Raw genomic sequence first — 18,511 nt, forward strand, 5'->3', positions numbered from 1 at the left:
CGGGATTTTTCGATGACCCCCAGGCGTAACATTGTCTTTACTTCCTCCGATATGGCTTGTCGTCGAGCCTCCGGTACTCGGTATGACTTCAGGCGTACCTTCAGGTGGGGCTCGGTGACAATATCATGTCGTATCAGACTGGTCCTACCGGGCAGCTCGGAGAAGACATCGGGGGTTCTGCTGAACCAACCGTCTGGCCTCTCGCCTCTGTGTCTTGGTGAGGGCTTCTCCAATCCTTACTTCCGGTTCGTCCTCTCCGGAGGTCGCTGGAGCCGGATGTGAACGACCCGAAGAGGAGGGAGGTGGGGAAAAAACAGCCATCAGGCTTTCCCGTTCCTGCCAAGGTTTTAATAGGTTGACATGGTATATTTGTTCAGGTTTCCGCCTACCGGGCTGCAATACTTTATAGTTAACCACCCCGACTCTTTCCTTTATCTCGTAGGGGCCTTGCCACTGAGCCAGGAATTTACTCTCCGCCGTGGGAATCAATACCAACACCCGATCCCCGGGATTAAAGGTCCGCACGGTGGCTTGTCTATTGTAGCGGCTGCTTTGCGCGGCCTGAGCCTCCTGTAAATGCTCCTTCACAATTGGCATGACCGCGCTTATGCGGTTCTGCATACCCAAAATGTGTTCAATCACACTTTTATGGGGGGTGGGCTCCTGCTCCCAGGTTTCTTTTGCCAGGTCCAACAATCCCCGGGGATGTCGCCCGTATAACAATTCAAAAGGCGAAAACCCCGTGGATGCCTGTGGCACCTCTCGTATGGCAAACATCAAATAGGGAAGCATCATATCCCAGTCTTTCCCGTCTTTGGAAATCACCCTTTTGAGCATGGTTTTCAGGGTTTTATTGAATCGTTCCACTAAACCATCCGTCTGAGGATGATACACAGACGTACGCAACTGCTTGATCTGGAGTAGCCGGCATAGCTCTTTGGTCACTTTAGACATGAATGGGGTCCCTTGATCCGTAAGGATCTCCTTGGGCAACCCCACCCGGCAGAACACAGCAAACAACTCCCGAGCTATAAGCTTGGCTGCAGTATGTCTGAGAGGTATCGCCTCTGGATACCGGGTGGCATAGTCAACGATCACTAGGATATGCTGGTGCCCTCGAGCAGACTTTACGAGGGGCCCCACCAGATCCATCCCTATCCGTTCAAAAGGGACTTCTATAATGGGTAACGGTACCAACGGACTGCGAAAGTGGGTCAGGGGTGCGGTAAGCTGACACTCCGGGCAGGTTTCGCAGAACCGTTTTACCTCCCCAAAGACCCCGGGCCAATAGAACCTTTGCAATATTCGCTCCTGCGTTTTCTTGACCCCTAGGTGACCACTCATCAGGTGTTTATGAGCCAAGTCGAGGACCCGCCGGCGATACGGCTGGGGCACCACCAACTGCTCTACCCCTACGCCCCGTATTTCATCTACCCGGTAGAGTAAATCCTGCTTAAGAGCGAAATGGGGGTATCTTACCTGGGCACCAGGCAGCTGTGCCACCCCGTCAACTACTGTCACCCGACTCCGGGCATGTATTAATGTAGGGTCCTGGAGTTGGGCTGTCCCAAACGTATCCGGGGACGCCTCCAACTCCGGGATGGGCTCGACCGTCTCAGCCTCTCCTGCCAATACCTCTAGGGGCGACCTATCAGGTTCACATCCTGTCCCTATCATGGGGACCCCTACGGCAGGCGTCCCGGATTCAGGATTGTAGGGCTCAGGTCCCGGACTGACCAATATCTGAGGGGACTTAGGAGGTCCCTTCCATAAAGTCCAAAAATAGGGCAGATCCCTTCCTAGGATCACATCATAGGGAAGAGTATTAATAAGTCCCACCTCATGTTGCACCTGACCGCAAGGTGCTGTGATGGTGACTATCCCCGTGGGATAGTCTCGGCGGTCCCCATGTATGCAAACCACCCCCACGGTACGTCCTGTGGCCTTTACTTTAGCCCTTAGGGTTGATCGCACAAGGGTCACTAAGCTTCCGGAATCCAACAAGCCTGTAACCGGACATCCATTCACCTGAATTTGGCACAAGTGGGGCTCAGTCTCTGGGTAGACCAGGTCAGCGGTACACACCACCTGAGCATACATTGAACCCCGCCGGGTAACCCCACAATCCATGGGCTCCGTGGTGAGTGGACACTGGGCTTCCATATGTCCCACCCGCTGGCACCGCCAACATCTAATAGGGAAGGACACCCCCTTGACGAGTTGTCGTTTAGGGTACATAGTTTTCCGGACCTCAGGGACGGAGGGTGCGGCTTCAGACGGGACGGTAGCGGACTCCCGCACCGGTGTCAGCGGTGGGTCCTTGGCCCTAGGCTTGGAGGGGCCGGACCGACGGGCGGTACGCAAAGTCTCAGTGTCCCGTATCAAGTCCTGCGTAGCCACATGCCGCTCTACCAGGGACACTAATTGGTCCAGGGTACTCGGGTCACCCTGTCCGACCCACCGTTGAATGGTGACGGGTAAAGTGCGCACAAAATGATCCACTACTACCCTTTCCACCATTTGCGCCGGGCTCAGAGTGTCAGGCTGCAACCACTTTTTTACAAGATGTAACAAGTCATAGGCCTGGGAGCGTACGGGTTTGGCTTCCTCAAAGAACCACTGATTTACCCGCTGAGCCCGTACATAGGTATTCACGCCCAACCGAGCCAGTATTTCGGCTTTCAGGGTCACATAGTCAATGGCGTCCTCGGTACAGAGGTCCAGGTATGCTTTTTGGGGTTCCCCCGTCAGATAGGGTGACAATACCTCAGCCCACTGCGGGGTCGGCAGCGTTTCCCGTTCGGCCACCCGTTCAAACACCGCCAGGAACGCTTCCACATCATCACCCGGGGTCATCTTTTGCAACGCTTGTCTCACCGCTTTCCGGACGCTGCCGTCGTTACCCGGTCCCGGGGTTGTTGCTGCCGGTCCGGCACGGATCGACTTGGCCAGGAGAACCATCTGTTCTTGGTGCCTTTTTTCCTGCAATTGCAAGGCTTGCTGCTGACGTGCATTGGCCTGCTCCATCTGTTCTTGGAATTTTTTTTCCTGCACTTGCAAGGATTGGAGCAGGTGTGCATTGGTCTGTTGCTGCTGTGCATTAGCCTGTTGCTGCTGTGCATTAGCCTGAGCCAAATGCTTTATTATGTCCTCCATGGCGTCGCCGGGTTTGGGCTGTAGTATAGCCGCTCGAATCCAGGACATGCGCAGCTGGGTCACCAGGGATGGATGCTACACCTCACCGGCTGTCATGCCCGCATTCTCCACCATATGTGAGGTAGCGTCGTCGGCTGCGCTGCAGAAGACACGGGATCCAGGCACCAAGGTTCACAGCACACGGTTTATTCCAAAGAAAAAGTCCACAATAGTACATCTGTGCCTTTCCGGCAGAGAACTCAGGGAGATGTGATCACTCCCTCACACCCGGCACACCTGCCCTCCTTCCTGTTTCCATTTAACCCTTCCTTAAGCCTGTAGGGAAACAGCATTAACCCTGTAGTGGATTTACTTCCTATCATGGAGTGAGCACAACCGGGGCGAGACATACCGGCCGTCATAGATAACCCCGGTCACAGTCTCACAGTATGTATATGTAATATATATATATATATATATATATATATATATATATATATATATGTATGTATATGTATATATATATATATGTATATATGTATATATATTATATATATATATATTGGTGTGTGTGTGTGGTGAAGGCACAACTCCTTGTAGTACATATGCAAGGAAAAGGCAGCTACAGAACCATGCTGTAGAACAGGGTACACTAAAGGAAGATGAACGGCTTACAGTCTGCACTGCTGAAGATCCAATAACTGGATCGGGACATTTTGAGATTATGGTTTTATTCGTCAATGCATGTGCATTGGATAGAGTTGTAAGTATTAGAGGACTGCATTAGATGGATATTATAATCTTAGTCGTCATATACATTGATTTCCTTTGGGCGATCATTAACTTGTGTGACTGCCTCTATAATCCACAGCCCCACCATCTGCTAAGTTCTTACAGACACTAATCTTTTTAGGATCCTGATTTTAAGAGCAAGTGACATGTGCAGGTGTTTGGGAAGTCACAATGGTTTTATTAAAAGTCCCAGACATTGATCATGGCTCAGAAGATAGAGAAAGTTGGTGAATGTAATTTTCTTTCTATGGATTTGGCACTCACATAATTTTTCCAGAGAACACAATATAATAATCTCATTTGTGGGTCAATGGAAACCTTTTTTAATTTCTTTGTGGAAAATAGTCTACTTGTAGCCAGAGTCTTACCTTCTTCACCCCAGTTAAAACACTGTTCACTTTGCGCACCTTATACTGTTGTATCTACAGACCTTGTGCAGAATTGTGTGTAGAGAGAGAGAGTAAAACAAAACCTGTATGCCATATGAGATGGGAATTATTCCACTGCCTCCTATCTGATAGACTACAGGAAAAAGGTCAGATTTAACAAAAAAAAACCACGGCCGCAAGATCAGACTACGCAGAGTCTGTTAGTAGTCTGTATCCATGGAGATGCACAGGTAGAGGTGTGTGCTTGTGTGCATATGGCATAAAGGTAAGGTCTCATTAATTTGTTTATTTCTAAGTTTCTGCATGTTTATCGTATTTTTCGGATTATAAGACTCACCCTTCTTTTAGTGGAAGAAAAATAAAATGTCGTCATGACACACTGTTATGGAGGTAATATCCCCAAATTCTGTACTCATATCCCCTATTTTGGGCCCCTTCCAGGTGTGTACGTATGGCCCACATCATCGAATATGTATGTTCCACATCCTTATATGTGTGATCCTCCAACCTGGTTTGTGTATGTATGCATATGTATGTATAATATATATATATATATAATTACACATGTGATGCTCATCTAGCTTTCAGTTTGCTCCTGCCTCTGCACTAGAAACAAAGTCTCCCGTAACTCAACAGGACCTGCCGTGATGTAATGAAGAGGCGGGGCAATGCGAGAACTCGGCACAGAGACTGCAGGCTGTGCTGTGATGGTATGCTGTGCTCTGGCACCTGGACACTGCAGTGATCTGCACTTCCTCCGAGCCAGACATAACTACAGTGGCACCCTGCTCCTGCCTCCTTCTTAAAGGGAACCAAACATCAGGATTTTCATGTATAAGGTGCAGCCAGTGCAGTACTGGCACTATCAGGAACAGGCTGTACATACCATCAGGGTGCAGCTCGGGTGTTTAGTCAGTGAACTCCAACTTGATAAAGTTTGAAAATTCGTGCACTATTTGATTGACGCATGCACCTTAAACGTCCATAACACGCCCGGACATTAGGAGAGAGGTGCACACGTCAATCAAATAGTGCACGAATTTTCAAACTTTATCAAGTTGGAGTTCACTGACTAAACACCCGAGCTGCACCCTAATGGTATATACACAATGTGCCTGATAGTGCCAGTACTGCACTGGCTGCACCTTATACATGAAAATCCTGATGTTTGGTTCCCTTTAAGCAGCAGTTACAGAATTTCTCTAAACCCCCCCCCCCTCCTAGCTGCAGCAGGAAGCCGGGGGCTGGAGCACTCACGTGTGTCCACTGTCTAAGTTAAACAATTATTGATTTGCTGCTCCTCACACCCGCTTCTAGTCACTGACTGAAGAGAGCGGAGAGAGGTGGGCGGGGAGCAGCTAATGAATATTCCTTTACTTTAAATAGCAGGCACACATGGTTTCTCCAGCCGCCGGCTTCCTGCGGAAGCGACCCTCCCTGCCTCCTGTGATCCCACGCCACAGCCGCTGCCTCCCACGCCACAGCCGCTGCCTCCCACGCCACAGCCGCTGCCTCCCACGCCACAGCCGCTGCCTCCCACGCCACAGCCGCTGCCTCCCACGCCACAGCCGCTGCCTCCCACGCCACAGCCGCTGCCTCCCACGCCACAGCCGCTGCCTCCCACGCCACAGCCGCTGCCTCCCACGCCACAGCCGCTGCCTCCCATGCCACAGCCGCTGCCTTGGACTATAAGACACACACCCCACACTTTCCTCCCAAATTTGTAGGAAAAAAAGTGCGTCTTATAGTCTGAAAAATACGGTACGTCTTTATTTTTAAGATGCATTGTAGCAAAATGTAACTATTTTTTGGTTTCATAGATAAATAAGAGATTTTTGAATACTTGGAAAAATTATACATGGTAGCCAATCACAATGCAGCTTTCATTTTGGTTTTTTTCCCGTACTCCATAAGAAACTAAATCTACTAAGTGATTTTAATTACCGGATTCTTCCTAATTCAGTCTGCAGTTTTTCTTTTGTCAGGCCTTGTGTCCAGGTTGGTTTTTTCAAGCGTTTTTCCTTGCTTCCTTTAATCAATAAAAGCAAGGAAAGTCTATGGGAATCCTGACTTGCTGTGCCCACACTGCTTTTTTTTTTTTTTTTTTTTTTTTTTTCCTTGCAGTTTTTGTTGCTGACAAAACAAGCAACATGTCAATTGTTTCTGTGGTTCTTTTTTTTTTTTTTTTTTTTTCCCATGCCTTTTTTTTTTTCAACCAATTGACTTCAATGGAGTCACTAAAAAACGCATGTGTAATACTCACTTTGCCTTTTTTTTTTTTTTTGTCACTGGGGTTCTCTGCAGCCTCATCTCACGGTCTTTACCACGGGACCTATTGCATGTAACTCCGGTGACCTCACAAGGTGAATTGAGTTCATGCCGGCAGATCACAGGGGTTTCCTGAAGATCTGCCGGCATAAGCTGTTCACTTCTCTCTCCAGGGCACCTACGTCACCGGAGGTCCCTCTAGCAAGGTTCCACAGTAAAGATCGTGAGGCCAAGGTGGAGGAAACCCAGATGACGTCACAAGGTGAATGGAGTTTATGCCGACGGATAACCGGGGTTACCTGCAGATCTGCCAGCATGAATTTGGTTCATCTTGCGACGTCACCACAGTTCCTTGCACCTAGGCCTCAGTCTTTACTGCGGGACCTTGCTGGAGGGAACTTCGGTGACGTAGTTGCCCTTGTTTGTGAGGCGATCCGTACCTCAGTAACCCGGGGTTGTCATGGTGATGACCCAGGGTTACCATGGCAGTGATCAGGTCCCTGTGATCGTATTACAAAGACCCGATCGCCAGGGAGAGGTAAGCGATAACTCTCCCTGCCTCCTGAATGCAGCAATCACACTGGGGGTTAAACTGCAGGCTTCGCTACGGGCAGTGAGCTGGATTCTGGCTGAAAGATTAGCCAGTGACCGGGCAGCAACCGCACAGTACAGCGCCTTAACCTCCCAGGGTCACCATGACTAAAAAAACGCAAAAAAAGCATGTGAAAAACTCACAAATGCAATAAAAAATGCTCGTTTTTTTCAGCCAAGACATAAATGTGAAATAGATATAAGCTCCTCGCCCCTGGCCACAATGTCTCATCAAAGATTCAGGTTCATAGGAAATGACATTCCTGGAGCAGAAGACTGCCTGGAGTGTGTATGTGACCCATTGCCTGCACCCAAGGTTTTATGCCCTCCACCAATGTTCCTATCGCCGTGAAGCAGGTTAACTTGTAGTATTGCTACAGTAACGGCTTCAGTAGTTTCTCCACACCCATCTAATCTTCCGCAGCTACACCCAATAACTTCACCCTCCTCGGCACGGTTCCTGGGCTGCTTCCGTCCAGCAGCTCACCTGTCATCTTCCATGTGCAATTAGAAGGTTGGGGGGGGGGGACTCTAATACTCTACATGCTGAATCTAATGGAGACGTTAATCCCAAGGGCTTGCAGGACGAAGAGACCCTGGAGAGTGACTAATTCCCGCCCCCTCCCCTTCCACATCAGGAACCCTGAAAACCCAGACTTTAAAGGACAGAGGAGAGCCAGAGAGGCTGTCTAATGTAAATGGAGAGGGACCCTGTATTAAAACTAATCTTACTCATTGTATCATAAAATAGGCCATATATTGCCTGCACAGCCTCTTAAAGGGAACCTGTCACCAGAATTTTCGCTATTAAAATTAAAGAATCACCTCCTGCACCTCCTGGGCTGCATTCTATAAAGGTTCATCTTGCTACTGGCCCCCCTTCCAGACCTAAATAACAACTTAATAAAATATTATCTTTTGCTATGGTAATGAGGTTTGCTGGCCCCATGGGCGGGCTGTATTTCGTCAGTTATTCCCCCACCTGCCGCTGTTCGCTGTCCCCCAGTGTTCATTTACATAGATGTGGCCGCCGCACTTATGTTCCGCAGTTCTCCTGAAGTCTTGTGCATGCGCAGTGACACTATCGCGGGACTGAACACTGTTTTCAAATCGTGAGCGCCGGTGATGTTGTTGCGCATGCGCAAGATTATGGGCGGCTACTTGGATGACGCTGGTGATGAAAATGTCATGGCTATGATGTCAGCACAGGTCCTTCTAGTCAGTACAACGATTCTATAATATAATTAACATAAATAACAAGGGGAGGATGGATAGGCAGGGGGGGCGGGAATATGAATACTATGAATACCCATCACAGCTTTCAGCTGATCGGCAGCTGCTGTCCTTCAAAAAGCTACTCATTTTACAAACTTTACTTGCTTGTGTTTCAAAACCTATACATCCTAGCTGACAACTAAAAGTATCTATAGAATCAGCCTGATAGTGCCAGTATAGCACTGGCTTTAGGTTATATAGGAAAATCCTGGTGATTGGTTCCCTTTAAACAAATGCAAAGATTTCTACTGAACCATAAGAGAAAACAATTGTCTGCTCTCTGGGAAAGGGTTTGTGTGAGTTTCCTAGAACTGATCGCTGGTCTAGCAATCTTTTATTCCTGTAAGGTTTTCTCCTTTCCTTGATTTATTCTGGGTTTTCTATTGTTCATCTGTTTCCTTTTACAAATCTTTCAGTAGGTCTGTCTCTGGAATTAAATACAGAGGAAACTGGGACAGGGCTGTGGAATTCTTCTCTTTTTATGAAAAGCAGCTCAATATGTAAAATCAGGCCTGGACAAACAGTAGCCAGGGCCAAGAGCCAAGCCCAACAGCCAGGAACCAGCCGTGACACATTCTCAGGGCTACAGCTGAACATTGACGTTTTTTCATTTACTGTACAGAAAAAAAAAATAAATTCATAAAAAATTTCCAGGGAATTTTCATAGAGCTCTGGAGGAAAAAAAAAGTAAATACTACTTCTTAAAGGGAACCTGTCAACTACTTTATGCACCTAGAACTTAGGCTGCTTTCACACATCAGTTTTTTGGCATCTGGCATGATCCGGCGAAAAAACTGATGCGATGGATCAGTTGCATCCGTTTTTTCCATCAGTTCCTTCAGTTTTTTGACAGATCCGTTGTGATACTGAGCATGCTCAGTTCAAAAAAACGGATCCGGCAGTCGTATCAGTTTTCTTGCTGCATTACACCGATCCGGCGTCCATAGGCTTCTATGATAAAACATGCCGTAGGGCGCAGGATCCGGTGCGATATGGTTTTTCGACGGAGACAAAAAAAAAACATTCCCCTCAGCGTGCCATCCGGCTGCCGCACAAGCAAATTTTGCCAGACCGGCGAAAGCCGGATGGAACGCAAACCCATCCGGTGCTAATAGAAGTCTATAGGGGAGAGTACGGATCCGGCGGCAACAGACGCCGGATCAGTTTTTTTCAGGTTTTTGCCGGATTGTGCCTGATGGCAAAAAACTGATGTGTGAAAGCACCCTAAGAGTGGTTCTAGGTGCATATTTCTGATCGCTGCCTAACTGTTCCAGCCTATGGTAGTATAGATAAGGAGATCTGTACAGAAAGTATTTCTAAAGATCCTTTATGATATACTAATGAGGCCAGAGATTAGTCACAAGGGCGTTACTTGTCTTGGCTAGTTGGCACCTTAGCATGTAAGCACGATAATTAATGCACATAATCAGAGGCATGGTCGCTCTCACCTCTTTGCTGCCACTGTGGCCAACACTGGTTTTCAGCTTAGTGCGCATGATCAGAAGGATCCAAAAGAACGCAGTCCTGCACCACCCGTGTATGCCTACCACACCTGGGATCACTGGAGGGTAAGGAATATAGCACCAGACGTCCTTGTTGGAAGCCGGATCAGCGTGCAGGTCCAAACAGCAACAGTCAGTTCCATTCATCAATACAGAAGAAGAATAATAGGACCGCACCAATGCTGATGTCTTTTTCCGGATATGGAAATTACAGGCGAAACGGCCGTCGTCCATAGTGAGGAGCCGCATCCAGGTCTCCTCCACCCGCTGATTTTACAACACCTTTTAACCAAGTTTATGGAATAAAGATTATCCGGAAAAAGACATCAGCATTGGTGCGGTCCTATTATTCTTCTTCTGTATTGGCGCATGATCAGAAGTCCCTGGACTTCCAGTCATATGCACTATGTAGCTGGGTGTACGCGTCCTGGCTTCAAACTGGTGTAGTGCACATGACCGGAAGTCCGGGGTCTTCTGATCATGCACACTGAGCTGAAAACCAGTGACATCTGTGATGGCAGCAGAGAGGTGAGATTGACCATGCATCTGATGCTGCACGTTCATTAGGATGTTAGCACGCCCACAGGGGCATGCTTACATGCTAAGGGGGCAGACTAGCCAAGGGAAGTAACACCCTTGCGACTAGTCCCTGGCCTCATTAGCATATCATATGGGATCTTTAGAAATACTTTTTCTAAAGATCTCTTTACGCTTGTTACCGTAGGCAGGGATTAGAATTACACCCCCAGAACTACTCGTTGTTCTGGGTGCATACAGGACCTAACAGGTTCACTTATAAATTCACTCTGAAACCTTTCCCAAAGAAAGGGGTGGTCGGTGCACAACCGTGTGTGTGTGTGTGTGTGTGTGTGTGTGTGTGTGTATATGCGGTGCACAGCCCGATGTGTGTGTGTGTGTGTGTATGCGGTGCACAGCCCGATGTGTGTGTGTGTGTGTGTGTGTGTGTGTATGCGGTGCACAGCCCGGTGTGTGTGTGTGTGTGTGTGTGTGTGTGTATGCGGTGCACAGCCCGATGTGGGGCTGTTATTTGCAATGCTGTAGTGATGAGAGGTCAGGGCTGGGGCAGAATATACTGACGGGGACTGTGCAAAGGGCGGGGCTGGACACTGAGGCTGGGCGGTGCCAGCTGTGACTGGGAGGTTCAGCACAGGAAGTGGTCAGTTTGCTTGTGCTGAATGTAAACAAGAGCTGCCGAGAATAAAGGGATAATTCAAGAGGAACAACAGTTAGAAAACAAAAAATAACAATGTAGGGGTGTTTTATATGACAATACAGCACAGATTAGCTTAAACTCAAAATTTTTTGTTATGTCGGACAACCCCTTTAATCAATTCAAAGTTGCTCCAAAATTGTGGAGCATTTCTGGCTCAAAATGTTGGATTTTTAAGCTTTTTCCCCCTTTTTTGTGAAGCACAAAGTGTATATAATGCATTATCCCAGGAGAAGCTTATTTGGTTAAGATTAGGTTTAGGATCCCATCACAGAAAAGTATGCCTTGTCGTGGCTGGTGGGCTCACCTGAGTTGGCTAATTTGTGCACTAAGTACCTACATTTTTATAAGTGTGTTATATAGCTGAAATGCAATTTATATTTCATATATCCAATGTTTGCCTATATCTTGACGCTTACAGGTTGCTGCTGTATTCTTCTGTTTTGTGTAATATACAATATATTCTGGCACATATAGCCTGGGAAATCTCCCCATTATTGCTGCTTTTATAAATGTGTGACGTGAAGGTTAGCCTACCCAGATTTGTATGCCTTGTTATACCTTTTTTTTTTTTTTCATATTTCTCTTGTAGCGTGGCGTCTACTTTTGTGGAATAAGATACACCGAGGATGACATGTCACTCACTGAGCCTTACGCAGAACCTCGTGTCCGCTACCACTCATTTAAGGAGAGAATTCAGATCTTAGAAGAAGAAGAAGTTGAGTTGATCAACGTTCCTGTCCCTGAATTTGCTGACAGCGATCCTGCCGACATTGTTCATGACTTCCACAGGGTATGCTATATTTATTGAAGGCTGGGTGCTTGTCTGATATATAGAATGAACTTCTGTTTTGGTTTTGCTGTTGACAGATTTGCTAACTCTTCTGATTTTATGTAAAAGAAGCTTAATTACTGTATAAATTGTAAGGTGTACAACTGTAAAATTTTGTGTTTCCATTCCCAGGTTGTAAACCCCATGTATGACTAGTCCTGCTTTTAAGGTGCACTTATACTAAAAGATTGTGAATGAACTTTAAGAACATTTTATTTCATGATAATCTTTCAGCGTGGAAAGGCTACCGATCACCTGATGATTAAGCAAACGCTTAAATATTCTGGGCAGGAAGTTGGCCTGCGTAAGGCTGCTTTCACACTACTTTACTTTTTTTTAACATGCGTCATGAACGTTTTTTTGCTGTAAAAGTGGATCCTGTTTTTACAAAGAAAAACGCATGTGTTATTTTGTAGGATCCTGCCACTTGGTTTATGGGCGGGCATTGAAGTCATGTGATCGGGAATGAGGGGAACTGAACGTGATTGGGAGCCGGCATCTGACAGCTGCAGACGCTGGTAACCAAGGTAAACATCGGGTAACTAAGCGAAGTGCTTTGCTTGGATACCCGATATTTACCTTGGTTACGAGTAGAGTTGAGCGCGGTTCGTGGTTCGTGGTTCTCCAGTTCGCGGCTCGAGTGATTTTGGGGCATGTTCTAGATCGAACTAGAACTCGAGCTTTTTGCAAAAGCTCGGTAGTTCTAGAAACGTTCGAGAACGGTTCTAGCAGCCAAAAAACAGCTAAATCATAGCTTGGTTTCTGCTGTAATAGTGTAAGTCACTCTGTGAATCAAACTATTATCACATTTCAGTGTATAGTGTGCGTGAACAGCGCCTTCAGATCACTGCTGTTTCTATAATGGCGATCGCCATTTTTTTTTTTTTTTTTCTTGTCTTCCTTCCCTAAGCGCGCGCGTCTTGTGGGGCGGGCCAGCATGTCAGCCAATCCCAGACACACACACAGCTAAGTGGACTTTGAGCCAGAGAAGCAACGGCATGTGTGATAGGATCTGCATGTCACATGTCCCTGCATTATAAAACCGGACATTTTCTTCACGGACGCCATTATCTGCCTTCTGCGTCTTTGGTGTCAGACATCACTGTCGCAGCTCCGTCTTCCTGAGTCCTATAGCCGATACAGCTGTATGCGCTGCATACACAGCGTTAGACAGCTTAGGGAGAGCACTTTATAGCAGTCCTTTTAAGGGCTCCAACCGGCAGGGTCAGAGAGCCATAGGTGACAGGTCCTGCAAACAGCAACAGCGTCTGTGTAGCCCAGGTCAGGGATTTCCTACCTGCATTTCACCATTAGGAGGGAATAGAAAGGCAGGCTTCCATTCCTCTACCCAGAGCACCACAATCCTGCCACTGTACCCTCTTGTCCTCTGCACACTCCAACTGATAACTAAGCCATTATACTAGCAAACACTCAGTGTACCTAGTGGCATCCTATACGTGGCTATTGGACTTTGCTATAGTCCCACTAGTGCAAAGACATTTGCAGAGCGCGTCTGCCTGCATTGCACACTACAACTCATTCTAACCAAGCCATTATACTAGCAAACACTCAGTGTACCTAGTGGCATCCTATACGTGGCTATTGGACTTTGCTATAGTCCCACTAGTGCAAAGACATTTGCAGAGCGCGTCTGCCTGCATTGCACACTACAACTCATTCTAACCAAGCCATTATACTAGCAAACACTCAGTGTACCTAGTGGCATCCTATACGTGGCTATTGGACTTTGCTATAGTCCCACTAGTGCAAAGACATTTGCAGAGCGCGTCTGCCTGCATTGCACACTCCAACTCATTAAAACCAAGCCATTATACTAGCAAACACTCAGTGTACCTAGTGGCATCCTATACGTGGCTATTGGACTTTGCTATAGTCCCACTAGTGCAAAGACATTTGCATAGCGCGTCTGCCGGCATTGCACACTCAAACTCATTTTAACTAAGCCATTATACTAGCAAACACTCAGTGTACCTAGTGGCATCCTATACGTGGCTATTGGACTTTGCTATAGTCCCACTAGTGCAAAGACATTAGCAGAGCACATCTGCCTGCATTGCACACTACAACTCATTCTAACCAAGCCATTATACTAGCAAACACTCAGTGTACCTAGTGGCATCCTATACGTGGCTATTGGACTTTGCTATAGTCCCACTAGTGCAAAGACATTTGCATAGCGCGTCTGCCTGCATTGCACACTCAAACTCATTTTAACTAAGCCATTATACTAGCAAACACTCAGTGTACCTAGTGGCATCCTATACGTGGCTATTGGACTTTGCTATAGTCCCACTAGTGCAAAGACATTAGCAGAGCACATCTGCCTGCATTGCACACTACAACTCATTCTAACCAAGCCATTATACTAGCAAACACTCAGTGTACCTAGTGGCATCCTATACGTGGCTATTGGACTTTGCTATAGTCCCACTAGTGCAAAGACATTTGCAGAGCGCGTCTGCCTGCATTGCACACTCCAACTCATTAAAACCAAGCCATTATACTAGCAAACACTCAGTGTACCTAGTGGCATCCTATACGTGGCTATTGGACTTTGCTATAGTCCCACTAGTGCAAAGACATTTGCATAGCGCGTCTGCCTGCATTGCACACTCAAACTCATTTTAACTAAGCCATTATACTAGCAAACACTCAGTGTACCTAGTGGCATCCTATACGTGGCTATTGGACTTTGCTATAGTCCCACTAGTGCAAAGATATTAGCAGAGCACATCTGCCTGCATTGCACACTCCAACTTTTTTAAACTAAGCAATTTTACTAGCAAACACTCAGTGTACCTAGTGGCATCCTAAACGTGGCTATTGGACTTTGCTATAGTCCCACTAGTGCAAAGACATTTGCAGAGCACGTCTGCCTGCATTGCACACTACAACTCATTGTTACTAAGCCATTATACTAGCAAACACTCAGTGTACCTAGTTGTATCCTAAACGTGGCTATTGTACTTTTGTCTATTCACAGTATTGGAACGATATTTGCAGCACGTCTGCCTGCATTGCACACTCAAACTTTTTTAAACTCAGCCATTTATAGTAGCAAACACTCAGTGTACCTAGTTGTATCCTAAACGTGGCTATTGTACTTTTGTCAATTCACAGTATTGGAACGTTATTTGCAGCACGTCTGCCTGCATTGCACACTCAAACTTTTTTAAACTCAGCCATTTATAGTAGCAAACACTCAGTGTACCTAGTTGTATCCTAAACGTGGCTATTGTACTTTTGTCTATTCACAGTATTGGAACGATATTTGCAGCACGTCTGCCTGCATTGCACACTCTAACTTTTTTAAACTCAGCCATTATACTAGCAAACACTCAGTGTACCTAGTGGCATCCTATACGTGGCTATTGGACTTTGCTATAGTCCCACTAGTGCAAAGACATTAGCAGAGCACATCTGCCTGCATTGCACACTACAACTCATTCTAACCAAGCCATTATACTAGCAAACACTCAGTGTACCTAGTGGCATCCTATACGTGGCTATTGGACTTTGCTATAGTCCCACTAGTGCAAAGACATTTGCAGAGCGCGTCTGCCTGCATTGCACACTCCAACTCATTAAAACCAAGCCATTATACTAGCAAACACTCAGTGTACCTAGTGGCATCCTATACGTGGCTATTGGACTTTGCTATAGTCCCACTAGTGCAAAGACATTTGCATAGCGCGTCTGCCTGCATTGCACACTCAAACTCATTTTAACTAAGCCATTATACTAGCAAACACTCAGTGTACCTAGTGGCATCCTATACGTGGCTATTGGACTTTGCTATAGTCCCACTAGTGCAAAGATATTAGCAGAGCACATCTGCCTGCATTGCACACTCCAACTTTTTTAAACTAAGCAATTTTACTAGCAAACACTCAGTGTACCTAGTGGCATCCTAAACGTGGCTATTGGACTTTGCTATAGTCCCACTAGTGCAAAGACATTTGCAGAGCACGTCTGCCTGCATTGCACACTACAACTCATTGTTACTAAGCCATTATACTAGCAAACACTCAGTGTACCTAGTTGTATCCTAAACGTGGCTATTGTACTTTTGTCTATTCACAGTATTGGAACGATATTTGCAGCACGTCTGCCTGCATTGCACACTCTAACTTTTTTAAACTCAGCCATTATACTAGCAAACACTCAGTGTACCTAGTTGTATCCTAAACGTGGCTATTGTACTTTTGTCAATTCACAGTATTGGAACGTTATTTGCAGCACGTCTGCCTGCATTGCACACTCAAACTTTTTTAAACTCAGCCATTATACTAGCAAACACTCACTGTACCTAGTTGTATCCTAAACGTGGCTATTGTACTTTTGTCAATTCACAGTATTGGAACGTTATTTGCAGCACGTCTGCCTGCATTGCACACTCAAACTTTTTTAAACTCAGCCATTTATAGTAGCAAACACTCAGTGTACCTAGTTGTATCCTAAACGTGGCTATTGTACTTTTGTCTATTCACAGTATTGGAACGTTATTTGCAGCACGTCTGCCTGCATTGCACACTCTAACTTTTTTAAACTCAGCCATTATACTAGCAAACACTCAGTGTACCTAGTTGTATCCTAAACGTGGCTATTTTACTTTTGTCTATTCACAGTATTGGAACGATATTTGCAGCACGTCTGCCTGCATTGCACACTCTAACTTTTTTAAACTCAGCCATTATACTAGCAAACACTCAGTGTACCTAGTTGTATCCTAAACGTGGCTATTGTACTTTTGTCAATTCACAGTATTGGAACGTTATTTGCAGCACGTCTGCCTGCATTGCACACTCTAACTTTTTTAAACTCAGCCATTATACTAGCAAACACTCAGTGTACCTAGTTGTATCCTAAACGTGGCTATTTTACTTTTGTCTATTCACAGTATTGGAACGATATTTGCAGCACGTCTGCCTGCATTGCACACTCTAACTTTTTTAAACTCAGCCATTATACTAGCAAACACTCAGTGTACCTAGTTGTATCCTAAACGTGGCTATTGTACTTTTGTCAATTCACAGTATTGGAACGTTATTTGCAGCACGTCTGCCTGCATTGCACACTCTAACTTTTTTAAACTCAGCCATTATACTAGCAAACACTCACTGTACCTAGTTGTATCCTAAACGTGGCTATTGTACTTTTGTCAATTCACAGTATTGGAACGTTATTTGCAGCACGTCTGCCTGCATTGCACACTCAAACTTTTTTAAACTCAGCCATTATACTAGCAAACACTCACTGTACCTAGTTGTATCCTAAACGTGGCTATTGTACTTTTGTCAATTCACAGTATTGGAACGTTATTTGCAGCACGTCTGCCTGCATTGCACACTCAAACTTTTTTAAACTCAGCCATTATACTAGCAAACACTCACTGTACCTAGTTGTATCCTAAACGTGGCTATTGTACTTCTGTCTATTCACACTACTGCAAATCTATGTGCAGCACCTCTGCATGACAACCTCGTGCTCTGTTTTTAATAAGCTATAATGATAGCACAAAATACTGCCATTTTGTGGCATCATAGAACTGGCTGTTGTATTCCATTAGTGCCCCACTGGTGACAAGCTATTTCTAGCACCTCTACATCACACCCTCATGCACATTTAGCTACGCTAATGTTATAGCAAACTCATGGAATTCATTGCTGCATTTCATAATTCGGAGGGATAGAAAGTCAGGCTTCCTTTAGCTTTTCCTTCTGTTCATAGACAGCATCTCCAAGACAAATTTCCCCTCCACGTCTAAGTGTGGAGAGGCAGCTAGTGCGCATGCGTGTGCCGATGTACCCCAGCTGCAGCATAATTACAGTGTTTCGCCTAGTGAGTATGCTCAGCCTGACTGTGCCATTCCTGACGCTAAGTCTTCATTTCGGGATACAGCGCATGCTCCCACACTAAGTGTGAAAAGCCTCTTTGCACAGGTGCTTGCATTCTGTGCCGGGTCTAAGTCCTGTTTTGTGCCTAGACACCATGCTAAAGCTGATAGTCTTTTTTCAGAGACTGTATTTCATGCTACTGAGCATGCTCAGGCACTTCCTGCATCAGAGACTAGGTCCGGTAATGAACTCTTTGGCCCTGGCCCTGATGTGGGGGTCCCATATAGACCACAGGGCATCAGGTGTCCTCCCAAATGGCTTGCAGAGGCCCACACCTATGACTTGTCACCGCATTATTGATGGTCAGACGATGACTGGTGAGGTGTTTGGGTCATGGCAGCCATGAGGTCATCATTGAAGTTGCGTTTCCAAATAGGACGCTAGTTATGCCACTCATGACGTGTCACTCTGCTTTTGTCTCCAGGAGGTGCATTGTGGTTCACCCTGGTTTGGGGCGGACCCAGGTTATAAAAGGGGCTGGAGCCAACAAGGAGGTGCGCAGTCTTCTATTATGCTCCGAAAGAGCACACCTCCATGTGTTGAACCCATTGCGGCTTTAGGCCAGAGGTAGGCAGGGA

At 46.2% G+C, this 18,511-nt stretch overlaps 1 protein-coding gene across 1 annotated transcript in view; it reads left to right on the forward strand.

Annotated features, from left to right (window-relative positions):
• The window catches only part of ITM2B (integral membrane protein 2B), a 100,513-nt gene that overhangs the window by 53,740 nt on the left and 28,262 nt on the right, over window positions 1-18,511 (forward strand). The window contains exon 3 of the mRNA XM_075336893.1: window positions 11,776-11,976. Coding sequence (XP_075193008.1) covers window positions 11,776-11,976 — 201 coding nt within the window. The remainder of the gene's footprint in view (window positions 1-11,775; window positions 11,977-18,511) is intronic.

This window comes from Anomaloglossus baeobatrachus, chromosome 2, assembly GCF_048569485.1.
Source record: "Anomaloglossus baeobatrachus isolate aAnoBae1 chromosome 2, aAnoBae1.hap1, whole genome shotgun sequence".
Taxonomy (NCBI): Eukaryota; Metazoa; Chordata; class Amphibia; order Anura; family Aromobatidae; genus Anomaloglossus; species Anomaloglossus baeobatrachus.